Here is a 27941-nt window from a genome sequence, read left to right as displayed (position 1 = left end):
ACTGCACTGAGTATGCTGATCACATTTTTCTTTATTTCCTCCACAATGTTTTCTTTTTTTAACAGCTCTTGCTTTATATCCCTACTCATCCACTTAATTTCAACTTGGTTTATCCTCCTGACCTTCGGTATGCAGTCTGATACTGCTACCCCTCAAGCAATTGCTGACTACTTGCCATGCACTACTGTAGAGTATCGCATCCTTTCTTTGTAGCTTCTCAAGCCATGCATTGTTCCAAGGTGACTCCTAAGTCTCCCATTATCACCAGCCGTATAGTTGAACATAAACCCCTTCTTGACTTAGAACTCTACATATTTGGCTACTTTGCAGTAGTCAAATATGTAGAGTTCTTGGAAGCAATGTCTACCTTAATTATGGATAAATCTTCTGATGCTATTATCAGATCTAACACCCTCAAATCCCTTGTCCACTTTATAACATGTTATTTTATGTAATTATTCCTTAGCAACTGTATAAATCCCATTTGCATCTTGCCATGCACCCTTTCCTTCCTTCAATCGATGTCCTCATAGTTAGCCTACATTCATTGTGCTAATCTGCCAATACATGGCATCTACATCTTCCTTCAGCACCCAGCAATGTATTTTGTCCTATTTGCCTCTGTCTCACACCAGATAGCCTCAAATGAATCATCTCACTCAGACCTAATATCTTCTAACTTCTAATTTTAGAAGTTAGAGGATAATCCTGTTCCTTGTATTCTCCCTGAAAATACAATATCCTTTACATTCTGTCCATGTAACTATATAATTTTCAGTCAACCAGGTCTCATGATGCCAAAAACTCCTCACCCTTATTCCTGATACTTCTTGTATTAGCATTTCAACAGCCCTTTGTACTCATAGTTACCGTTTTGTAATGTCATTACCACCCATTTAAATTGGAGACCTGTGATATCCCATACGGTATTGCATAATCATACTGTACATTTGTATACTGTACATTTGTTCATTCATCATAGGGATGGCCAAACACATGCTTTGATTTCATCCTCCCTAATATCTCTAGTTTCCTTGATTTTGCACTACCACACTTTCACTCAACATGTTCTCTAAACATTTTACTCCAAAACCATTTAAATGTAGTCCATCAGGTATATATAAGTTATTTTGTCCATCAGTCACTCCATACATCAATAAACTGCACACCATTCCTCCTGCACAATCTTTTCATTGACTCATTGGCAATCAATCATGTCCCTTCTCAATTCTGTACTATCGGACTAAGATTCGCAATCTTTACTTTCTTGCTTTTTATTTTGCATATTTTTTAACCTTTGAAATCATTTGTACCAGCCAAAAATATCACTCATTCACTCGGTTCTGCGTACTTAGTGTCACTAACAACCTTTTATCTTCGCACTTGGAAAATATGCTTTCATCATTTTCTCATTAAGTGCAATTCTTATCATTGAATCCCCATACAATACTAATCTCTTTTCTTCCAGTCTCTTGCACTTTTATGCTTTTCCCATTCACTCTTTCTTTCATTCTCCATCTTTCATTCCTTACCACATGCCAATCATTTCTCCAGTTGCTCAAGCTCATGCTTTGTCCTGTGAAGGAGTCTGCATATTCAACCAGAAATGCTGAAGTATGGTGGTATAAAAGTCTTACAGTGGCTGCACTGCATGGTTCAGAAAGCCTGGACAGAGGGAAGAATTCCGATGATTGGAGTAGAGCTCTCATAGTACCCATCTATAAAAAAGAAAATAAAACTGAATGTGGGAATTACAGAGGTATTTCCCTACTAAGTGTTCCTGGCAAGATTTATGCAAGTATACTTGAGAAACAGTTGAGAAGAATTGTAGAAGAAAAGCTTGGTGATGAAGAACAAGCTGGATTCAGGCCAAATAGAGGCCGTCAGGATCAGATCTTCACTTTACGACAAACAGTTGAGAAAGCATTGGAATATAACAAAGATCAGTATTTAAGTTTTGTCGATCTGGAAAAGGCATATGACAAGGTGCCAAGAGAGAAGCTATTCAATACGTTACAGTTATATGTACATTATCCCTTCTGTTATTTATTATCTATATGGATCACATTATGAAGGAAAGTGGTATTAAACATGTCAAAATTGAAGATGTTATACTTCTAAATAAATCTGCTACAAATCTGCAAGATTCCCTGACTAATTTGAATAACTGTTGTAATAGATATGGTATGAAGGTCAGCAATACAAAGACAATGAAAATAGGCAGAATTATTGAAAATGTCAACTGCGTTGTGAACGGAGAACCTGTGGAACAAGTAAAACATTTCAGCTACTTAGGCATAATTTTTAGTGAAGATGGTAAATTAAATATGGAAATAGACAACAGAATCAACAAAGCTGGTATGGTAGGAAGTCAATTGAATAAATTCATATGGAATAAGAGAAATTAGCCAGAACACTAAATTAGCCGTATACAAGAGTGTTTAAACCAGTTTTAACTTAAAATGGATCTGAGAGTTAGATCAGAAGTAAAACACTTGACCAAAGACTAGAGACCAAAGGTATGAGAGTCCTGAGAAAGATTAGAGGCATAAACAGATGGCATCAATGGCAATATAATATTAAAAATGAGGATATTAGGAAAGAACTTGACATTGTCAGCATCCAGGAATGCGTTAGCAGAGCTAATCTCAGGTGGTATGGTCACTTAAACAGAATAGGCAAGGAAAGATTAGCAAAACAAGTATTCTCTGCCAGGTCGGCAGGAAAATGACCCAGAGGAAGACCAAGATATAGGTGGATTGATATGGTAAAAAGTGCCTTAGATGATAGAAATATAAGATCTGATAATGTTGGAGTCTTGATAAGTAACAGATTGATTTGGAGGAAAATTGTAGATAGGAAGTTAGTAACGATGCAAATTTTTCATGTAGTACTATCATATTCTGTACACCCTTTGAGGGTAAATAGCAGGAATTTGATGATGAGGAGGAGTCTGCATAAACGTGTAATTTCTTTCCATGTTAGCATCTCATCATCCACATTACTTTCAACCACTTCCTTCAAACTCTTATTCATATTTTGTGCACTATCACTCGCTGCTTCTGCTACATTCTCCATAACACCTTGACAATCCTGCCTTATATCCTTGTTATTGGTCACTTCATTCTTTGTTGGCTCATTTCTTGCATTTGCTTAAAAAACATTTCTAACAAATATTTTCTTCATCCTTGCTCTCATACCACAAACCATTTACTCTTTGCAATGAATACATTAAACACAGGCTACATTGTACTAAATCCCACATGTCGATATCAGTCAACATCAATGTTTGTCGGCATATTTCTCGTACTTATCGGTGCAATAATGAAAAAAATTGAAAAGAATATCACTTAATAATAGTTAGCTAAACAACATGACTTAACTACACGGTCAAAAATAAACAAAATACCACCAAATATATATAACAATCACTAAATCTACTAAAAAAAAAAAAAAATGACTTAGCTGAGCTACATATTATGAGCAACTCCTTATACATCATATTTTCACAAAATATGACATCTCATTGCCAAACACACTATAACCACTTTCAGCTACATTTCCACACCATTCAACATTCATTCCTTACAAGATATCCCCACAATTGTATACTCCCCATCTTGCTTCCTAAATTTAAAAGTCTTACTTTGTAGCATCAAACTGGAAACCCCACTTGTCTATTCAGTCGATTCAAATCCTTCTGGAAAACCATATCTGCTTCTCATAGTTCTATAAGCATCTTATCACCATATGAACCATCTCAATATCATTAACTTAAATTAAACAGGAATGCTAGAGCACACCACTAATGTATTTCCTCTTCTAGAACACTGCTTCATATACAACTTGTTAATACCTAGCAGACAGCCATTCTCCTATCTAATGTGACTTATCTGTTATGCAACCTCATCCTTTCTAGTTTAGTTACAAGCTCTTGTGGTAATCTATCAAACTCCTTTAAAAAAATCGAAGTATAACATATGTGCATCTCATTGTCACCTTCTGATGTAGGCTCTAATATACATTGTTGAGAATAAACATCTTCTAGAGAGCAGCATATGGTTTGTTAAAGGAAGGTCTTGTAGTAACCCAGTTACATTTTATGTTAGGTTAGGTTAGAATAATAAGATAAAAATAGGATAATAAGTGTATTAAACACGGAAGCTACTTATATGGTAACTTTTCTAGGTTTTACAGAGGCAGTTGATAAATATCACATGACAAACTGTTGAAATTGAGTAAGATAGGAATGGATAGTCATTTGATAGCTTCATCACAGGGATGGTTGGTTGCTGGATCCAACAAGTTGCCTAGGGATGCAATGACTCAAAAAAGGCAACAAGTCAGGGTTACCGTAAGGAATGCTGTTGTTTAATCTGTACAGTGGTATACAGAAAATTCACTGAAAGGCAATTCATTGGGGGGAGGGATTAATTAAATAATTAATTGGAATGTAATTCATCGAGCAACAGTTAATCAAAAAAGAAATTAATCAAAAGGTGGTTCCTCAAATGAACAATCTTCAAAAAGACAGTTTATCAAAACTACAAATTGCTGAAAACCAACCATTCATCGAAACCACAAATCATTGAATGCTGCACGGAGTAATGAATTATAAGGTATGAGGAGTATTTATTAAAATAACTTCAGTTTTTTATTGGATTAACTGTTATTGAAGCTTACCTACTAGCAGATTTAAGTATATGAAAAAATGAGGAGGTTACTTGTTTTGTCTGTATGTTAGAATTAGAAACAAAGTAGTTTAATTTGTTGTATTTGAATACATTGTGGCCTAAAAGATTGACATTAGTGAAACCTTCTTTCGGAATCAAATATAGTAACTGAAATAGTGTAAATTGTATAGTTAGAGGATATTATTATTATTATTATGTGACACCTCCGGGGAGTCCAAAGACTCGTCGAGGGAGAGTGTGCCAACAGCATCGAACGATTCATCCCCTTCCAACTATTAACCACATCAAACTTGTTTAACTTTTTGTGAGTCATTAGTAGCAGAGGCTCTACCAATTGACCAACCTTTGCTGGCTAGTTGAAGGGTATAGGTGGAGAAGACCATTCTCCATTTACAGAAAACCCAATCATACTGGAAAGTATTTACATAAACAATCACACCTCCCTTCCCAAAAGTATGGCATCCTTAAAACACTTACTCACCAAGCTGGGACTATTTGTTCAGGTGACTCAGTCCTTGAAACTTTGCTCGGGGACCTTTGCAACATGTTTTTAGCAATCCCTACAGCCCATATAAAATAAATGAAATATTACATGCATACTCATCCCTCCTATGCACAACATGCACCCATATGTTAAGGATACATCAGAAAAAATAGCCAAAGTTCTATGCAAATATGATCTCTATACCTTTCAAACCATTCATTCAGCTTCATATGTCATCCTAAAGATCAACTACATCCTCTTGAACATCCTTGAGTGTATAAAGTTTCTTGTGCCTGTAGTTTAGCCTACTTTGGACAAATTGGAAGGATCAGTTAACATCTGCCTTGAAGAACAAAAAAAATTACACCTGAGATCATCTGTAAGTATTCAGAGCACACCATGCTCTGAATACTCCTACACATAGAATGATCAGATGGAGAAAAACATTATATAAGTCATTACAGGTCTGAGAGGCTATTCTTAGAATCGGTATCAGCTATGTAGCATCAGTATCAGTAAGTAATCGGTATCAGCTCTCCCAATCCCAACAAGTATGGTTGTGTGAATTTATCAAAGATCTGGGCGATCACTTTAATAACTAATAGTTGCACTTCTCTAAATTAACTTTGTAGTTAATTTAGAGAAGTGCAACTATTTAAATACAATTTAAATTGTATAAACATTCACTTAGTTTAGTGCTGTGTGCCTGTCACATTTATCATTATGCTCTGGCAATGGGTAGAAACCAGCAGATTAATAGTGTGTGTAATAAATGCATTTTTTCCCTCTTGGTGTTATATATACTATGTTTTACATAATATTGAAAAAAAAAAAATTATGTCAAAAATATTTACTCTGGACCAGATGCTGAAAGTTTTCCACTCACTTACTTTATGCCTCTGTATATATGCATTATAATTGCATATATAAAGAAATGTTATAATTTTCAAAATGTAAAGATTATATCCCCCCTCCCCCTTTTGGCTTTTTTATTTTAAGCTCACTTAAAATAAATCACTATTACACAATGAAGTAGCTTGTACACTCGCAGAATAATCTAAAATACAAGAAAATAATTTATTACAAGTCTCAATAACCATCTACATATGTTTTCTGCATCTTGGAAAGTGTTAGATATTGTTACCAAACACTTTTAAAGAAAATTATATATTATGAAAGGTTTTCATTGAAAAATTAGCAGTGAGTTTTTTTTGATTTGTGGCAAATTGTCATATGATGAATTGGTGTTTAATTGTTTTTATAATGAAATAAAAAATGCCCTTTTAATGAATTGCCTTTTGTTAAATTGCTTATTTGATGAATTGCCTTTTGGTAAACTGTTTTTCAATTGTTTCAGATAAATTTTCATGGAGCCATATATCAGTGATATAGTTCAAGGTTTGAAGAGGAGATATTAATTTTTATGATGATAAAGTGGGAAGGGCAATTTCAGGGAAGATCTGATGTGTTGTTACAAGCAGATTTGAAAAAATTGGTGCTTTGGGCAGAAGAATAAGGTTCAGTGTTGAGTTAGTCATCTAATTGGCTTAGAGGAGAGCCAATTAGATGACTATATGTGCATACTGAACCCAATATGTTGGTAGGTTCAGTATGCACATATTGTTGATGTTCAGGAGACACATTCCAAAAGCTGTCAAGGATGCACAGAGAGTTATTGCCATAATGAGAAGTATGTTGACAATTAGGAATAAAGTACACTTTATATAAAGTACCTTATACACTTTCACTGTATAAGGCACTAATCAAGCACCTTCTGGATTTTATAGATCTGGTCACCTTGAGATCTGTGGTAAGGAAACATTAGTCACTCATCTCTATACGCTCTCAGGAGTTTAGAATGTTGAGTAAGAGAGCATTCAGGGAATATGCCCTACAGAGCTGCTAATTCCAATTTTTGTCTTAATCATATCATCAATAGGAAGATATTTATAAAGTAATGGGTGTGAAAACCAAAGGTCATCTCTAGAAACTAAATTATGAGTAAGGAAGTGAAAAGATTTTTTTTTTTTTTTGGTAAATAGTGAATGAGTGGTATGTAAAGTAGGTAGATAATGCTCCATCACAAAGTTTTCAAGGTATCATTCTCTTCTGACTCCATTGAAGCATAGAAATAATGTTAACAGTATATTATTAGGTAAGCAGATTGTTAAAACATAATCCCCTTTAGCATACCTATGCTGACTGTTAAGGAAAATGGTGTTATTACCAGTTCTGAATCCTAGCCCTCTCTAACACATATCCACAACTCAATCCACAGAATGGCCTATAATTCAATTTCATCAACCTCCTTTGAAGTTTTTGTCTTCTTTCCACAACTTTAGGACCTTCCACATTGCAAGACTTGTTAAAGAAATATGTTAAGGCTGTCGTTAACTCACTAGAACATTCTCTCAAAACACCATGCTAAGTCCTATCACCTTGTTAACATGAAGTTTACTTAATTCTTCATATGCCTCCTGCTCACTAACCATCATTCTCCTCTCCTCCAATTCTACAATGCTATTTGTACTTAATTTAATCCTTGATTTTACATGAAGGTGAAATACATTTATTAATTACTGAATATCTCGACTATATCCTCTGGTTGGTGAAAAAGTTTTTCTAATCTTTTTCATCTGTTTCTAATTTCTGTTTTTTTTTTTTTTATCTGACTTACTCTCTATCAGAATGGAAAAATCTCTTTCCTACATAAAGAATTCTGTATATTTTGTTGCTAAAGTGAAAGACCTGCACTTTCCTGCTCTGATATCATGGTGAGCTTTGATTTTCTTTTCACCCATGTTCCATTAGATTTAACTATTCAACTTCTAAAGATTTTCCAGCTAACATTCTTAAATTATTTGATTTTGCTATACACTCCAGATACTTTTCTTGGCAAGGGAATCTATTCAAGCAGGTGGAAGGTTGCACCATGGGTTTCCCCTTGTCATCACTTCTATCAAATTACTCCTGGAACACTTGGAGGAATGTCTCTTCTCTACTCTCACCCCTTGTCCCTCCAGCTTTGGTTTGTTAATGGTGTTCACTATTTGGCCACACACAAATGGTGAATTACAGTTTCTTAGATAAAATTAACCTTTTCCCTAGAATTAAATTTATGTTTGGAAAAGAAAATAATGGAATCCTTCAAACTCATCAGAATTCCAGATAATCCTCTTCATTCTCCCAACACCTTTAACTTTTTCTTAACTAGTTCTCCCTCCATATAAACAGTTGATATTAGGTCCCCCTCTTGGAAAATCTGACCATAACCTAATCCATGTATCCTTTGTTACAGATTGACCTTCTCCCATTCATTCACTGCCTTATATCCTGTGGCACTACAACAGTGCCAACTGGGGGATGACCTTTGAGATGTTTATGCATCATTTTCTTGGACAGATTATTGCTTCCAATCCTAGCACCTGTCCTGATGTAACAACAGAAATTATTCTCACTGGGATGAGTGCTTTTATTCCCAATTCTACATAAAATCCTTGATCTTTATCCATGCCCTGCTTCACCAACAACTGTGCCAAAGTGGTTCAAACCAAAAATCAAAACCATATGCCCAATGACTAGTCAAAAACTCCAGCCTTCCACTCAGTTTATATTACAGCTTGTAGCAAGTTCAGATGGGGAAAATAATAAGAAAGTCAACAAATCCAAAGCATCCCCTTGTAAGTACCAAATGCACTAAGCTTTTTTCTTGTCCTAATGGTATTCATGTCTTCTGGTCTCTTTCCAAGGCTGTGGGATGCAACATCTGATCCATCTCTCTCACATCCTGATGATACAATGGAAACTCTCCCAAAGAATAGGCACACCTCTTAAATCAGTTTTTTCCCTCCAACTTTTACATAGACAACTAAGACAGAACTCTTCCTATCATTTTACAAACTATCCACAGTATGCATCCTGTGAAATTTCACCACAAGGACATCAGAAAAATCATCAGCAGCCTTGATACCATTGTCTCCTGGCCTTGATGATATTTCTCCTGTTGTACTAAAAGCTGGTACTCCAGAACTCGCATCTATTCTGCATCACTTCTTCAAGCTGTCATACTCATCTGGCATCTTGCAATCAATTTTCTTTCTATGTTTGAATTCTTTAAATTTGCTTTCATTGTAGTCATTTGGTGATTTAAAAAAAAAAAAAAAAAAAAAAAAAAAAGCACTTTCATGTGCCCTCAAACTAATGTTCTGAACCCAGTCACTCACACTCATCATTTGACTGCATTTATTTATATGTATGCAGTTTATTCTCAGTTAAATATGTTAATAACATCTATCACATTTAACATCAATATCCCAGAATTTTTTTTATACAGAAAAATAGAGCACAGTCCTTTCTAGATGTAGTTCATTGACATTCTGTATCAAACAAACACACAAATATATTCGTACACATTTGTGTCATCGCCTAACTGAACAATATGGAATATTCAAAATTTATAAATGCTGTGGAAAGTCTGGGCTTGCAGAAATCATGCTTTGTGAACATTCAACACTGAATAAGATGGAAGAAATCAAGTCTTTAAAAAACAAACGTCTCTAAAAGACTTGTTTCTTCTCAATGCTAAAAATGCTTCTGTAATCTGAAAGACTAAGATTAATTTATTAGCGGCAGCTTAGATCAGTGTAATTTAAACTCGAGAAACACTTGCTAGGACTGTAGTTCTTACGAGGATGGTCTGAAAAGTTCTCGGCCTAACAATGAAAAAATGAATTCATAACTTCAAAATTACCATCATAGGTGGATTGATACGGTACAAAGTGCCTTTAGATGATAGAAATATAAGATCTGATAATGTTGGAGTCTTGACAATTAACAGACTAATTTGAGGAAAATTGTAGATAGGAAGTTAGTAATGATGTAATTTTTTTCATGTAGTACTGTCATATCCTGTACACCCCTTGAGGGCACATGGCAGGAATTTGATGATGATGAACTTCAAAATTATTTTTATTTTTCAACATAATCTCCCTTAAAACTAATACATTTATTCCAGTGATGTTCTGGCGCCATTATCCCATCCCTGTAGTGGTTCTTAGTGGGATCTGCAAAATGCCCCTCTACAGCTGTAATCACCTCTTGATTTGAAGAAAAATGCTGACCAGCAAGGAAGAGTTCTAGTTTTGGGAAGAGATAAAAGTCAGAGAAGCCAAATCTGGGAAATAGGGTGGATGTTATAACAATTCATAGTGCAGGTCATTTAATTTTCCCATTGCCAAAACACCTTTGTGGGCAGGTGCATTGTCCTAATGAAAGATAATTTTTTTTCTTCTGCAAACCAGGTCTTTTCTCATGAATTTTTTCATCTAGTCTGGTTAAAAGATCGGAATAATATTCCCCAGTAATTGTTTTACTCTTTTCAAGATAATTAATAAATAAAATGCCTTTAGCATTCCAAAACACTGATGCCATGAATTTTCCTGCTGATGGAACCGACTTTGTCTTCTTTGGCACTGAACAACTGGCTTCTATCCATTGTTTTGAGTGCTGTTTGAATTCTGGTGTGTAATGGTGGATCCATGTCTCATCCATAGTAATAAATTGATGCACAAAATCAGTTTTATTCTTATTAAAACACTTCGAGCACTGTTCAGAGATTTTCATGCGAGTGCCTTTTTGATCTGCTGTGAGCAATTGGCACACCCATGTTGCACAAAGCTTTTTCATTTGCAATTCTTCATGCAAAATATATCCTGCACATTCTTTTGAAATGCCTATGGTCTCAGCCATTTTATGCACTTTGACTTGCCAGTCATCCAATACCACTTGATGAATGATTTCTGGTGTTGTTACACTTTTTTGGACATCCTTCACATGGATCATCTTCAAGGCTGGTATGGCCATGTTTAAACTCTTGCAGCCCTTCAGCCCCTCTTCTCCTTCGAAAATGAAGGAGAAGAGTGCCCTGAAACTTTTATGAACTTCAAATGAATTTCTTTTGGCATTAAACCTTCTTTTACAAAGAATTCTATAACTGAATGATACTCAATTTTATCCATTTCAAGAGATACAGACAACAAGGGATACTTTTGCTTCAGACAGCTGTATAAAACAAACTACTTGATAGAATGATTTGCAATTTCATGTGGATGCTTATAACAGATGTACCAACTTAAAAAAAAGAAAATCATGCCGATAGTGTTGCCATCTATAGTCAAGGCCGAGAACTTTCCAGACTGCCCTCGTACATTTGTCTGTTTTATTCTTTGCGCTGTACTTGGTTGTGGTTTTTACACATTGTATATGTGTAAAATAAATAAAATACAGCAGTGGAATGTGTGCTTTGAAAATAATGTATTGAATGCAGCAAAATGTGTTAATAATACCTATTTATTTGATTTTAATCATCTAACCAGCATTAGGATACTGCTATTTAAATAACATGAATATGATTCATAAATTAATTGATATATTTGATCCATATGCACAGGTGTAGTTAATGGTAATTTTGTATCATCAACAAACAGGACAAATCCCACATATTGAAAGGAACACAAACTATTCTTCTTAAAATAGCTGACTCATACATGCTATTTTTAATTGCATTTAGGGCTATCTGTATTTTGATAATGCATTTGCATTCCTTTGTGAGACTAGATTGCTTTAAGATAATATAATCATTATAGTGTCTTACTGCATTTTATATATATAAAATAAGCTTGAATAAAATCTTTAGCATATAACCTAAAGAATAATGCATTTGGACTAAATTTTTCAGTGGTGTACAAGTCGATCTCAATGTTAACAATGCAGTAGGTATCTGGAATACTCACCTTATAAAACATTATTGCCGTTGTAAGTATTTAATTATGGAACTTTCTTAAATATATTGGTATTCATGATATGCTATATTTCCAGAACTCTTGCTTTTAGTAAAATATTAAATGAAGTTTTAAAAAATATATATTTTTTAATTTTTATATTATAAAGTACAATGGAAAAACTCCTTGACGATACGTACAAGGAATTGATATGAATATTATCTGCTATATGAAATACTTCCGGTTTCCTTTGATCTTTGTCATTCTTTTTAATCGCAAGTCTTTTTTAATAGTTTTTGCAGCTGTTATTAAAATGCAAATGTTTGACACACTATTACTACCCATTTTTCTGTGCAGTGCTTTCACTTTATACTGGGTTGTGCTAGTACATCTTTTCATTATGTCTGAATGCAGATCATAATTACATTGAGACAGCTGGTATAGCTTTCAGTTAGTAGAAAATCAACAGAGCTGTGGTATCTTCAAATATGTAATCTGTATTTGCATACTTGAATTCTGCACCTATAAAATGTACACGTGCAAATTATATCTATAACAGAGAATCCATTAAATCACACTTTAGAGAGAGTGGAGTGAGTGAATGTTTTAATTGTTTTTATTCTAATAAGGATTTATTCAAAATGATGTCAAATCACGAACTTTTGAATTTTTCAAATTATAAAAGCAGAACTTCAATATACATTATATAGAAATAAGTGTTAGGATTCCCTATTTTACAGTGCAACACACTGATAAGTATAAAGTTATCTTATATGCTGTTATGCATGGCCTACACCCCATGCACAATAGGTATAGTAATAGATATATCTATCAAATCATATACTTCTGTATGGCATGTGAAGAATATGTGGACTTCAAAAGAGATGTTATGATATGTTGCCATATCAGTGACCTATCTATTTGTAACATTGACAAGATTGTATCACCCAGAATCAACTGTAGACAGCATTATCAACCACTGGAAATGAGGGTGCATTTCTTGGACAAGGTGGCACCTTGTCCAAGAAAAACTCACCAAGGACATGGAAATCTGTTTATGGAGCAAGTTAGTAGTCAGGACACTACATAGAAAACTGGTTGGTTGGTTTGGGGTGGTGCAAGAACAGCAAATGTCATACTGCACCCAAACAGTCCACTCTGGCTTGCACTCTCTTTTTTATTTCAGTATTTAGAAGAATAAATGCCAGAGGAGTATGCAATACATTCTGAATAATGCAGTGTTTCCTATATTAGTCTTATGGAACAACCAGTGTCTAATATTACAGTTCACCATATTATATTGCAGGTGTTTACTGTTACATGATTTGAGGAATATCATGTGGAAAAAATTGACTAGTCAGCACACAATCCTGATTTCATCCTAAAGTAACACTTTGGGAAGAACACATCTTAGGTTCAGGCATGCCAGACCACTGTATCTGATATGACACATGGATTGGTCACAGAAGAAGAAAAATGCAGAATATCTAACTCGTATTATTATTATTACGGGCGACTCCAGGAAGTCCTTAGACTCATCGAGGGAGGTCCTAAACATCATGTCCACACAACTATACGACATTCTCACAGTATCTATCATACCTTGCCTTGAACTCACTCACCGTCATAGCACCCGTAACACACTCTGGCAGCTTATTCCACTCATTTACCACTGTAAAAGTAAAGAACCCAGCTCTAACACCCCTGCTAACCACACTCTTGCCCAGCTTCCATAGGTGTCCCCTAGTTCTCCCACCACCAGTCCTGATCTCAAAAATATCCTTTGAATTAATCCTATAGAAACCCTTTAGCAATTTGAATGTCTCAATCATATCTCCCCTTTTCTGCCTGTCAACTAATTTCTGCAACCCACAAATCTTCAACCTGTTCTCATATGGCTCATTCCATAGACCTGCTATCATCTTAGTCACTCGCCTCTGGATCCTCTCCACCTCCTCCCCATCAAGAAGGAACCTAGGTGACCAAATCTGGGCACACTAGTCGAGATGAGGTCTTATCAAGGCTCGGTACAGAGGTACAATAACTTGCTTGTCTCTGCTCGTCAAGGTGTTTTTCAACAACCAAGTGAGTTGATGAGCTTATTTAGCTACTTTTGCAATGTGCCCCCTAAACTTCATATCCCTATCCACCAACACTCCCAAGTCCCTGGCCACATCAATCTCCTGGAGTACAGTTCCACTAATGTGGTATACTGCTGCTAATCTTTTCACCCCAAAATGCATAACCTTACATTTTGTCACATTAAATTGACATCCATTCTCCTTAGCCCAGAACTCCAATCTATCCAAGTCATCCTGCAAGATTTTGACATCTGCATTCACTATCGCCCTACCCAACTTGGCATCATCAGCGAACAAATGAACTGTTCCTCTTAGATCCTTCCCTATATCGTTAATGAACAGATTAAACAGCAGTGGTCCAAGAACAGAACCCTGCACCACACCACTAGTCACAGGCCGTCTTTTAAGATTAATATTAAAAACGTCTTTTAATATTATAACACATGGAAGCAAGTATGCCTAACAGGATAGTGATCAGAGCCAAAGGAAGGCTCACATGCAATTGAGATACATTGATTTATGCTTCTTTGAAGTATAGTGCTATTTCAATATTAGTTCAGCATAATGCATTTTAAGTCTTGAGAATTTGAAACATTTCTGAACACAAATTTAATTATATATGTTAAGATTTAAAAATATGGCATCAGATATTCCTATATTCAGTTAAAGTTGCAAATATTCAGTTAAAGTTAACAAAATTGAACTTATCAACATTTAAGGTAAGACTTTATGGATTTATAATTTAAAAATAAATGATATCATAAATATATATATTTTATATCATTTAAGGATGACTACATATTGAGTTAATCTGAATTTTACTAATATATAATGATGGAATACACATAGCTGGCACTTGAATGATTAATAGTTTCATTTACAATACTGTAGTCTTTCCCAGTATCCATTTAAATTACTAGTATTTTTACACTGCTGTTAGCTTACTATCATGTTACATGCCTTACCTTATCATGGGGCCTGTATGCAAAGCATGGCTTGCAAATTCTCACCTGATAGCCTTGGCAGTGAACCACATGATGCTGAAACATAATTCATAGTAACTGCTTCATATTTACCCAGCCTTGTGTGACTTTCCTGCATCCTCAAAACCTAAACAAAAATGGTTTGGTTTTTATAATAAACTTTCAAGATATAAGATTTTACTGATGCATTTTTTTTTTCATTTGCATATTTTCATTTGAACTGGCTGTGCCTTTGATATAAATTGAGACTTGGTGTAGGGAAGATTCCACAGGAGTAGAAAGAATGTATGAATTGTCTCTGAAGTGATGGTGAAGATTGTGAAATGTTTGTAAGAGCTTGCATACAGAAAAGGTTGACAGATAAGCTATACTTCATGATAAATAGCATTGGTTTACTATGGGAAAGTTGTTGAGGTAACTTGCTTGCATTTCACGTTTCAGTTAGACAGAGGGAAATATGCCGTGATACTCTTTCTAGACATTGCTAAAGCTGTTGATAGGATGTAGCAAGGCTGTTGCATGAGTTATATGATATGAGGATTGGATTATAAACTACTAACTTGGATAAGCAGATGGCTAGCTGACATATCAAAAAGTGGTGTGGGGGGGGGGGGGGGAGTATGTAAGATTTAAGGCAGCCAGTGATGTATTCCAGATATCAGTTATTGGTCCATTGTTATTCAGTCTCTACTTTAAAGATATTGGGAAGGATTTGACAAGAAACAGACAACTGTTTGCTTATGATGCTAAGATAGGCAGGGTAATCAGGAATGTGACTGGCATACAGCATTTGCAGAATGACTCCAAAAGTTTGGAATTGTGAGCATATGAAAATAGCTGTCATCTCGATTTTAATAAATGTGAAGTTATGCCCTTTGGTGTGATGAGATATTCCATGGTATAGTATATGGGATTATGCTAGAAGCTGATCTGGCTAGGTATCTTGGAATTTTAGTAGATAGGAAGTTAAAGTTCAGGACCATATAGCAAAGATTGCAAATGCAGCTCACAGAATAACTGCAATGCCAAAACAAAATTGGCATATAAGGATGTCATATTGCCTCTTCACAAGGCCTTGATATAACCTCATGTGGACCATTGCACAGATCTGGTTTCCAAAGTAATGTAGATACAGTGGAGAAGATGCAAAGGAGTGTTAGATGGTATTGGGACTTGGAAAATAATTATAGTCTCCTAATAAACAGGAGAAAGAGATGATATGGTAGAGATTTTCAAACTTCTGGAAAGGGTCATGGAGGATACCAATAGATGGAATTTTTAATTTTATAGAAGGTTATGGAGAGAACACCCATGGAAGTTGAGAATGAATGCAGTCAAGAAAGGGGTGAAGTTACATTTCTCTATTGCATAATTGGAATGGCTTGCCTTTGAAGATGAGTGCAGGCAGTGTGAATTCAGAAAACAGTATGACAACTGATATGCATGTTGTGGCCTCCCTTGATGAGTTCCTGGCAACCTGGAGGACTCTGATAATAGTAAATGAAATCCTCCATCCTGGAAGTTTATTACACTAACCTTGTAGTTTGTCTTAAATTTATGACTTGTTTATCTTAAAGCTATGGGAAAGTTATTTGCAAATAGTATTGTTGGATTCTGATTATTCTGATTCAGCCATTGTGATCTTCCATCACAATGGCTACATTTGTAAATATTATTATTTTAAAATTTAATATTCATATAATTACCTTAATTTTGTCTAATATTTAATTATTTAATCAAAGATATATGTATGAATAATGAAAAGACTGTATTAAATATTAAGCTGTTTAAATTATTATGTTAATATTATAAGAACTTGTATTCGATAATTTAACTGCGCATTAATTGAAATGTAAATATTCCTTATTTATTCCTATTTATAGAAGTTTAGCGTTATGCAATACCTCAATTTTATTATATTTTGTTTGGTTGTCATGGAGACGTAAGTGAGCGAGCACGTTTTGGAACACCACATGAGGAGAAAATTTATTGAAAAGAGTTTGAGATCACGAGAACAATTTAGGCGGGAAGGATGGATATAAAAAGGGAAGAACACAGAAAATAAGAATAATAAGGAAACAGAGAGAGAGAGAGGATTAGCATTAGGTTGGAATCGGAGCATTCGGGAATCACAGTGCAATAATAGCAAGTCATTCAAGCAGCTAATAAGGTCTACTAGTCGAGAGGCGGTTAGCTAATAAATTGTAGAATAACAATTATAGCTACGGAAGACAGCTGAGTGACTACTAAATAGACTAGCGATATTTGAGTTGAGATTTAATTTCAGGGCCGACCTGTCAAGGACACACAGAATCTTGAAATAAAGCACGGAGTTACTAGAATAGTAGAGGCTGTAAAATTAAAGTTTACCGTTAGCTGTGCTTAGAATTATAGTGCCTAAAGAATTAATCGAATGCCGGAGGAATGAACAACTGTGCATATAAAATCTAAAGTTAAGGAATTATTGTGTATTGCCTTATTTCATGAGTGATCAATAGTACTTTATGCAACGTTTGTTTATGTGTGTTGTGACGGATGATTAATTCAGTTATTGCTTAGAAGAATTTATTTAATGAGTGCTGTTTACTGTTTAAAGTGTTTACAGTTGTAAAAGGTGTATAAGTAGATGAAGATAGAAGATTATTGGTAAGATTATTCCAACCATTAATATTCCTATACAGAGAAGTGTGTGAGTTTCATCCTAGAATTTCCTTATACTAACAATAACTATTGAAGAAATTAGCTAAAGTGTAAGATTAAAAGTGTTTGTAAAGTGGTGTTACTGCGATTTTATTGTATTTGGAACTTAAGGAACTGTGAGAAACCTGTATTATAGAGATAACAGATTTACCATTGTATGAGTTATATGATTATACTTATCAGAGAAGCTTAAAATGTTTGTGATATCTTAATTACTGATTTGAATTTAAGTGTAAAACTTGATTCTAAATTAAATGTTTGTTTTTGTTTATCTAAAGTTGTATTTTGCCTGAATCTCTTTTACTGCACCATTCATAAAATATTTGAACCAAAGCGGGAGTGATAAATAAGTTAAATATACTCGGCCAGTATTTATAATAACAACATATAAAGGAAGGGTAGTTGAGAGTTGGTTTATCTTCAATTCTTGAACTAATTCAGATATAAAGTGGCGCAGTCTTTAAATATAAATTTTCTTTATATTTGAATTAGAAATCAACTTACAACGTATCAATTAGTTAAGAACATCGTAATAGTAATCATGTCGGATCCAAAGTAAGGATTGACAAGTAGGATCCAACAGTATGCATATTTAACATTATTATTATTATACTGGAATGTTCCATATAAGGATGGATTGAGGATGTGTAGATTGCAGAAGTTGGTTGACAGAACAAAAAAAAAAGGTGGGGGGGGGGGGATATGATTAGAAACATTTAAGTTACTTAAAGGATTTTATAGGATTGATGTAGGGGAAATGTTTCAGCACATGACTAAAGGGACAAGAACAAGAGTTCATCCCTGGAAGTTGAATAAAGGTGGTTAGTAAGGGTGTGAGGACTAGATTTTTTACTTGAAAAGTGTAGACTTTATTAATGAGCTATGATGTTTTGACTGGGGAAAAGTTTTTTGTGCATATTTACATTATGGAGCTGCCAGATGTCAATTGATATAGGGGCAATGGACGTTTACTGTGTTGCATTGTGTTATTACTGTGGCTCTAATGTCCTTAGTTTAATTTTAATTTTTTTTTCAAAATCAAGAATACTCACTTTTTTGTTTGGAGGATGGTTAAATTCAAATGCATGAGTGGTTATTTCTGATTTAGGGATTTGGTTTGGTTGGTTTTTTATTTATTATTACTATTTATTTATTTTTTTGTGAAAACCAACAAGGAAGGGGACTTGGCAATTCCAGTAACATTCATGTGAGTGAGGATCTAATGGTAGATCCAAGATAAATGACAGCGTTGGTAGAGGAAGCAATAAAATCATATTGCACCACTGAAGAATTTCATTATTTGTTTTTCTGTGGTGGTTTTTTTTTTAAATGATTAATAATGTAGTGAACACAACCTAGTAGTTAGAATATATTTCATAACTTTACATATATTAAGGGAATTTTAAAGTGTTTATGGGAATATTTGATATCTTGTGCTTTGACAGTAAACAAATTCTATTAGTTGTTGGAGATGGAGATATGCGTGGTTTAAGAAAATCCATTTTAATTAAATTTCCCTTTTTAAATCTTCAGAAACTGATATATAGCTAATTCTCTTTTTACACGGCTTTTCTTTTTACACTGTTTCGAAATAACACTGTTTAGAAAACAAAAGCAATTCTATTTTTACACTGTATATTTTGATTTAACATGGCTCAAATGGTGCTTATTTTTAAAATTTCCGTTTAAATTCAGTTCTGTTAAAAAGGGTATTTCCATTATAATTATCATTCCCTAGTATAATTCATTTTAAAATATACATATATACTTTAACATGAATTTTGGGGAACCCCTTTCAGAATGTAGACAAATGCCAAGTAGAACTTATATAGCAAAATCACAAAGTGTTGGTGGCTTTAAAGCAGCTAAGGATCATGTGACTATTATTTTACAGCAATGCTTCATGAGATCGTATTAAAACCATTACTCATTAATCGATCCCTAAGACTGCAGACAGTGAAAGGTGTGGATTTTAACACATTACCAGTGCACTGGAAGACAAATAGAAAAGATTGGGTTACAAAAGAAATTTTTAATGAATGGTTCCATCAATGTTTTGTTCCAGAATTTAAATGCTATTTTATGGAGGAAAAAATAGATTATAGACAATGTTCTTATCCATTCTGTTTTAGAACACCCGAATGTGGAATTTTGTTTTCTGCCACCTAATACAACCACTAGAGGGGTGTGATCGCTACCTTCAAAACTTACTACATAAGAAGAACATTCCAATACGTTTTGGATAAACTAGATAAGGATAATTTACTGACAGTTATTGATGTGAGGAAGAAATTTTCTATTTTGGATTGCATCAAAGTTGGCATTATCAGAATTGAAACCATCAACTTTAAATGCATGCTGGAAAGCTACTTGGCCAGAATGTGTGAAAAAGAAAATCGCTTATACCCCTATACAACTGAATATCCCAATATCATCACATTGGCACATGCAGTTGGAGAAGGATTTGATTTTTTTTGTCTGCAGATGTTGAAGAATTGATGGTTGACAAGGCTGTTGGTGATGACGAAATAATAGAAGCTGCCTTGAAAATCGCTAAGAAAAAGAAAAAAGTGATGATCAAGAGATTCTACTCACTGCAGGATTAATTAAAGAAGGGCTTCAGATGGCTAGTAAAATTGCAAAGTCATTTTCTTACACATGATCCAAATACTGAACAGTTTAAATGTGAAGTGAAGTCATGTATGGTGCGATATGAAGAATTATACAAAGATCTAGTCAAAACAGGATTTCAACGATTAATTACAGAGTTAGTGATAAAAAAAAAAAACAACCTTCAGCATTATTGGAAATTAGTGCTAATTTAGTTCCTTTTACTGAAGAAAACGTTTCACCATTGCAGTATGAACAGGACGGCCAAAGTGTTTCAAGTGATGGAAGTGATTTAATTCCAGTCTCACACTCACACAAAAGAATAAGACTACTCAGAAAGTGATGCCAAAAAAAAATTAACTAATAACTATATGCGTGGGTTTATTTGGACCTTTTTGAATTTGTTTTATTAGTGACACACTTTTCTTTGAGCTGCATAATATATATGTGTGTGTGTGTGTTTTGCTTGAAAAAATGAAAATATATAGGTAATTTCTTACCATTCATTGGTTTATACTTTTGCAATGATCTGGATTTAGATCTTACAAGATCCAGAAACAATATCATTACAAAACTTTATTTACTGCAGGATGCCTTCACAGGACATTGGTTCTTTTTCAGTCACAGTTTAAAAAGTTTCTGCAGTTCTGAGCTTTAACCAGTTGTAAGTACTCCGAAGATGCTAGTTTTGAAATGTTAGTACCTGAAGTGCTTTCCTTTGTTAATACTGTAAAGCATTTATAAACAACTCTTAAATTATGGTCAGAGAACCACTTTGCAAAGATGATGAAAATAACAGAGGATAACAGTACTATTGAGATTTCATTTATAGGATAAATGAAATCTCGTTTATTTCATTATGAGAGAGTTGGGACAAATGGATAATCACTGGAAATTTAGCAGTTAAAAAGTGTGTTAGGGCTAGATTTCTGCTTGGTGAGCTGTGTGAACAAGGGCAGCAACTCCATTGGGAATTGTGGTTGCATTTTCAGTGGATATTAGGTGAGGTATAAGTGATTTGTAATCCTGAAGGTTCCTTTAGTTTTACTATTTTGAACAATTTTCTGCTTGGCACCTTATGACTTTCAAATCTAAAAAATTCAGAGATATTTTTATGAATTTTTAAATTATATAACACAATAATAAACAATGGAAGACTTGGGTGTGAATTTTTTTTTTTTTTTTCAGTACAATTTTTGCCCAAATAACAAGGCATGATCTCAACAATGAGAATGTGCAAGTTATATGTAACTGACAGAGGAACAGACTTGTACTTTTTTTTTTTTTTGGTCCTATGACAATTTTAAACATATTATATATCAACTGTCTAAGTGGGATCTATAAAGAACAATTTCTCATAAGGGAGATAACTTTGGGGTGATGAAGTAAGGTTTCATAGCTTTCTTTTGTATAAGTTTTCTAAAAAAAAAAAAAAAAATAGCTTGATCAAATCTCCACCTTGTTCTGGTGTGGAGCTTGCACCAATTATCCTAAGAACTATGTTGATGGTAGCATATCCAGAAGGAAAACAGAAAAATATTTTACAATTAAAAGAAAAGCTCATGAAACATTGTAATGAAAATGATTATTTAATAATTGTAGGAGACTAATGCTAGATAAAGGATCCAAAATATGCCGCAGATCATATATGGATAACATTTGAATCAAAATGGATATCAATTGAGAAATTTCTCATTTTATGGATTAAAAATCTCACATTTTTCCAAAAAAATAATTTCCATAAATATACATGGAGTGCCACAAGAGGCCTATCTATGATTGTTAAGACTATATCATCCTAAACAAAAAGCTATCTTTCTAAGTATGAGACACAACAGTTTGTAGAGGTAATGATGTATTCAGACCATTTTCAAGTAATTTCAAATATGGCAACACATGGAAAACCATAAAACCACAAGAATCTAATGAACAGAAATGTAGAAACTACATAACTTACCTATTCCAAGAAATAGTATTGGTAATCTGCATCAAAACAATTTGACTTGGTACTCATCTCAAATTCCTGTTTCTTCTGACATAGCAGCAGAAGAGATTCTTGGGACAAAAAAAAAAAAAAAGGACAAACTTTAGAATGATGAAATAGCAACAGCTATTCAACTCCAACTGTTTAGCAGAAGAAAAACAATGCTTACAACTACACTACAAAAGCAAACACCAGAATCAGAAGCTTGCAGAACTAAAAGAAATATGCAAAAACTATTTCTGCAGTATTTGCTTTGTTGTGTTAATGATCTGTTAAAAATGCTCACTAAAAAATTGAATAATTTTTTTATCCACGTGTAAGCAAACAAAGCTTGCATGTGAAGTGTCTACACAACCAGGGTGTTTGTATATGAGGCTAATGACTTCACATCAATTGTTTAATATCCCATAATGCAAAGCACACATTTACTGAGGTATGGTAAAGTATAGGAATATCCATCTAAAAATTGATCTACAAGATCACGCTAAATCTTGCTGAATGACACTAAAGGATCACTACTAACGTCATCACTTCTGACCTGAATTGCTCCAAGACACAAAACTCAGCAGTAACTCCACTTAATGACAGGCAAAAACCCGCCACCAAGCAGATCTGCTTTACTCTCCAGGGAGCAAGCGACTAACATTATCAAATGTCATCAGTGGGAGTCAGACTCGGAAGGAATTTAGAAGTCATATTTTCAGTATACAAGTGGGGGAAAGGTGCATCACCTTATTAAAATATTCTAGATCAGAGAAGTCTTTTCACTTGCTTATGTTTATAAATTAAAGGTGCCAAGAAATTCTTGGTTTAATCCTTTATCCAAGTGTAACTGAACAGAGTTTGCACATGACATATCTTTACGTAACTAGTTGACTTGTACGTGTAGCCTTATGACCTTGCATTAATTGTCATAGTATCCCATAATGCAACTGGTTTCAACCTTTGAGGTCTCCTCAGCATTATGGAGTACTAAGGTAATTGATTTGAAGTAATTAGCTTCTATATAAGTATCCCAGTCATGAAGATACTTCGCATATAAGCTTTGTTTGCTTACACTTGGATAAAGGATTAAACCAAGAATATAATTTCTTGGCATTTTTAATTTATAATATAACCAAGTGAAAAAACTTTCACATTTATATCTGTGATCTAAGATATTTTAATAAGATGATATACCTTTTCACTACTTATGAACACATCTAAATTACTGTGCTCAGGTCTGGTCACCTGGGTTTCTTGGGGATCAAGAAGGTGGAGGAGATCCAGAGTCAAGTGACCAAGGTAGTTTGTAGAATGCTCCCTATGAGGATAGATTAAGGATTTGTAGATTGCAAAAGTTGGTGTTGATGGCTGAAAAAGGGGGAGAGGGGAGGATATGATAGAAACATTTAAAGGATTTTATAATATTGATGTAGGGGAAATATTTCAACACTTGGCTAGAGGGAGCAAAACAAGAGATCATCCCTGGAAGTTAGGTAAGAATGTAGTAGCAAGGGCATGAGGACTAGATTTTTTGTTTGGAGAGTGGTGAATGAATGGAATGGGTTGTTGTTTGAGTCAGTTGTAAGTTCTTTGTCTGTTAATAATTTCAAGGAGAGGTACAATAGTATTGTGTTGATAGTCTGGGTCTCCCATGCTGAGTCTTACAACTCCATGGAGGGCCCCATGCAAAAACAACAATAATAATATATGGGAAATCACTTCTCCATTACTTTAACCTTCGTACCTGTTCTGGGTCTGGTTCCCACTGAGGAGATCTCAAAAGTTGAAACTAGTCTGGGTAGTGGCCCTTTCCATAATGCTTAGCATTATATGTCTTAGTATAATGCTAAGCATTATAAATGACTGGGCCACTAGTATACAGAGGCAAGTAGTGAAGATACATATGTGTAAACTGTTTGCTTACATTTGGATAAAGGATTAAATCAAGAATATAATTTTTTTGGCATTTTTTAGTTTATAACATAACCAAGTAAAAAAAAAAAAAAAAAAGCTTTAAACAATTTTAGTGAGTCTACTTGTCTGACCACTCTTATTTCTGTTATTCTTTTTTTGCCATTTAAATTTATTACTGATGAACCTTGAGTTGAAAGCTTTTTCATAATCTATGAAAGCTAGGTTTATGCTTGTAAATGATCTAAAGTTGAAACAGATGATTTGAACCTGCCTGTTCTTTGAGTTGATGTAAATTTAATATATTGTGCATTCCAAATGAGAAGAATTATAGATCTATAATTTATGCCAGTTTTAGCACCTTTCTTATAGAGAAGGATGCTTTTTTTCAGTATTTTAAAGTTTCAGGATTCTTCCTGTTCTTAAACACTCAATGTATAATTCTGCTAGTTTCAAATGCAAGAGATGCCCTCCATTATCAACATTTTTGTTAGTATTCCATAAAGTATAGTTGCTTTTTCATTTTTGTAAGTTCATGTTTTACTTCATCTTTGACTTGATATTCACTGTATTTTTTTATATCTTTTTCTCTATTACTTCTCCTTTATTTATATATAATTGTTGCTAAAATTTAGCTATGATCTCCAATATGTTTGTTCTGTTTGTAACCAGTATTTCATTTTCATTTTTTTACACATTTTCCATAAAGAATGTATTATCAAAAGCTTTCTTTATATTATCATTTTCTATTGCTGTTATTATTTTTATGTTAAAATGTCAATATATCCTTTTTTTTTTTTTTTATTGTTCTGCAAAGTTCAGTATATTCTGTTTATATTATGTGCATTCTGTTTCATGTTTCTTCTTTTCCATTAGTTCTTTAGTTTCCTTTTTTTAATTTGCCTATTTTTGCTGTTTTTGAATTCCCAGATACATTTTCAGTATTCGATGTTGGGTTCATTTTTTAATGTGTTTTCTTAAATTTAAATTATTTTCTTAAATTATTCTTTTGTTCATTTCCAATATTTCTAATATGCTTCTAGTTTTTCCTTTCAATTATCTTTGCTTTCCTTAGTTGATTGCTAATTTTCATCTGACTTATCTATGATCATCACTTAATCTGATTTGTTTATAATATTTGTCTTGCACTATACATGGTTTCTATGCTAACAAACTGATATATAATCAGTTTGTTAGTTTCATCTGGGTGTCTCCAGGTCTGTTTGTTTTTGAAGTTACTTTTTGAAAAAAGTGTTTGTTATTTTTTGATTTCTTTCTTTTTCAAATTCCACTAGCATTTCTCCCCTTTCATTTCTAGTGCCTATACCATTAATTCTTACAGTTGATTAATTTGGATTTTTCTTTTTTTTTGCCCCTTTGTTGGAAAATCTCTCATCAAAATGTTAAAATAAACTTTACTATTTTCTAAAAAGTGATTTGATTGTATATAAAGATTGTTTATAACAATCTTCATCATTGTAGTTACTGGAAGGTAGCTAAACTTGCATTACCCTTTAGGTATATTTTTTGTTTAGTCTTATTGTGATTTGACAGATTCTTTGATATCTTTAAATCTTCTAACTTTTTTATTATTTTATTGTTAATCAAAAAACCAACATCATGTTTGCTTTAATCTTGTTTTCAGACTTATTAGTAGATTCCTATTACTTGGATCATATTTCCTTTTAGTCCATTTTCACTTATTCTAATGATATCCCATTTAATAGATTCAAGCTCTTTCTTACTGATCATTTCTTCTTATTTAATGACAACCATTTTTAAATCTTGATCAGGTTTATTTTCATCTGAGACAACTCTCCTTAGCAGGTTTGGAGCTGTTTTTTCCTGTTTGTGGCCCTAAAAAGTCTTATATATGATTAGTTTGCATATTATGGTCTTGGATGCTATTGGCCTTTCTTCCCTTTATATTTATAGTTTGTCTAATCTCTCATGCTGACCAGATGGATTGGAGATGCATTTTATAGCTTTTTTTCCTTTACTAGCTGTATATCTAGGAGAAAGACTAATAGAAAATGGATGGCCCTGAGTTACTCTTATAGCATAGGTCCTGAAGAATCACTGAAGTGAGAAAGCAACGAGATGAAATTAAGGAGAGAGGAAAGGGATTTAACCAATGGATAAGCATGAATTCTTATAAGATCCAGCTCATGTACTTTGCAGTTTCCAGTCCTATGACCACCAGATTTTGAGTCCTTGTAATAATATTACAAGGATTTTATTTATTTTTTTTTTAAGATAGCTGTATGGAATTCATATATATTCTGTAGAAATCAGGCCAATCAAAGAAGTCAGTTGATTTCAGGATGGAATTAATAGATCTTGTATTTGAAAATACAAATCATTTTGTGAATATGTGTGATCATCCTGGAACCAGTCCAACTCCTTTTAGTCTTGATACCAGTCATTTTTGAATACTTTTCCTCCCACAAAAGAGAAAACCAACCCAACAAAAATGTGCACTGTATGTGCAAAGAGAAAAGATGTAAAAGGAAAGTTTTCCTTAACCTATAATGAAGGAATTGTAATTTTTAAAATAAAGTTTATTTTGGTACTCCTGATATAACTCAAATTTCTTATAGAAAAATTATTCATTTATAAATACATTAAAATAAAATTCACTAAATTGGAATTTATTTTTCTAAACAAGCATTATTAAGGCATAATAAAACAAATGAAAAAAAAATTTTTTTTTGGTCAAATTTAGCTAAGAGATCAAATCTTGTATATTATCCCACACTTTAATGAAAATAAAGTGTGGAATTTCATTCTCTCTTAATAATAATAATACCAATTATATATTTGGTTTAATCCTTTATCCAAGTGTAAGCAAACAAAGTTTGCACCTGAAGTATTTTCAGGACTGGGGCAACTCATGGTAAAGGTGGAGCAAGTTCTGATCACTTGCCTTAGTATCTTCCATAATGCAAAGCACATCTCCTTGCAGACATGTATAATGCCAAGAATTAAGGGAAAGGGCCACTACCCAGACTGGTTTTGACCTTTATTGAGGTCTCATCAGTGGGAGCCAGACTCAGAGGTGGTGATACTAAGTTGGAAGTAATGCAGAAGTCATATCACAGCCAAGTGGAAAAAAACTTCCATCAACTATCTCTAATCCAGACAATTTTAATAATAAGGTGTTGACACCTTTTGGCAACTGGTATATGGTGATATGACTTCTGCATTACTTCCAACTTGGTATCACTACCTCTGGCTCCCACTGATGAGACCTCAATAAAAGTCGAAACTGGTCTGGGTAGTGGCTCTTTTCCTTAATGTATAGCATTATACATCTCTGCAAGGAGATGTGCTTTGCATTATGGGAGATACTAAAGCAAGTGATCAGAACTTACTCCACCTTTACCATAAGTTCCCTCAGTCCTGAAAATACTTCAGGTGCAAACTTTGTTTGCTTACACTTGGATAAAGTATTAAACCAAATATATAATTGCTAGCATAGCCAAGTGGAAAAAACTTCCATCAATAATAATAATTATGGAAATTAACTTGCATGCAAAGTGTCTGAATATCAATCAACTTTACTATCACGAAAATATTTTGAAGTTCCCACTTGATAAAATCATTGTTCTCAATATTAATTATTGCAATTTCAAAATGATAAAAATAAATGTTGGGTAAGGTTACTGAATATAATTTTCACTTTTCAATTTTGGATAATGTATATTTAAATAAGATATGTAATGTGTTG

At 33.6% G+C, this 27941-nt stretch overlaps 1 protein-coding gene across 4 annotated transcripts in view; it reads left to right on the top strand.

Moving 5' to 3' along the window:
* LOC150098114 (poly(A) RNA polymerase gld-2 homolog A-like) overlaps nucleotides 1-27941 on the top strand; it is a 315041-nt gene that overhangs the window by 250708 nt on the left and 36392 nt on the right. For all 4 annotated transcript variants that reach the window (XM_090406209.1, XM_090406210.1, XM_090406207.1 and 1 more), the window contains one exon: nucleotides 11915-11991. In XM_090406209.1, coding sequence (XP_090262335.1) covers nucleotides 11915-11991 — 77 coding nt within the window. The remainder of the gene's footprint in view (nucleotides 1-11914; nucleotides 11992-27941) is intronic.

Source organism: Typopeltis vanoorti, chromosome 16 (genome assembly GCF_054136105.1).
Source record: "Typopeltis vanoorti isolate ZY-2024b chromosome 16, IOZ_Tvanoo_1.0, whole genome shotgun sequence".
In the NCBI taxonomy this organism is placed as follows: domain Eukaryota; kingdom Metazoa; phylum Arthropoda; class Arachnida; order Uropygi; family Thelyphonidae; genus Typopeltis; species Typopeltis vanoorti.
Note: the sequence above shows the minus strand (reverse complement) of the source record. Positions and strands in the feature narration are given on the sequence as shown.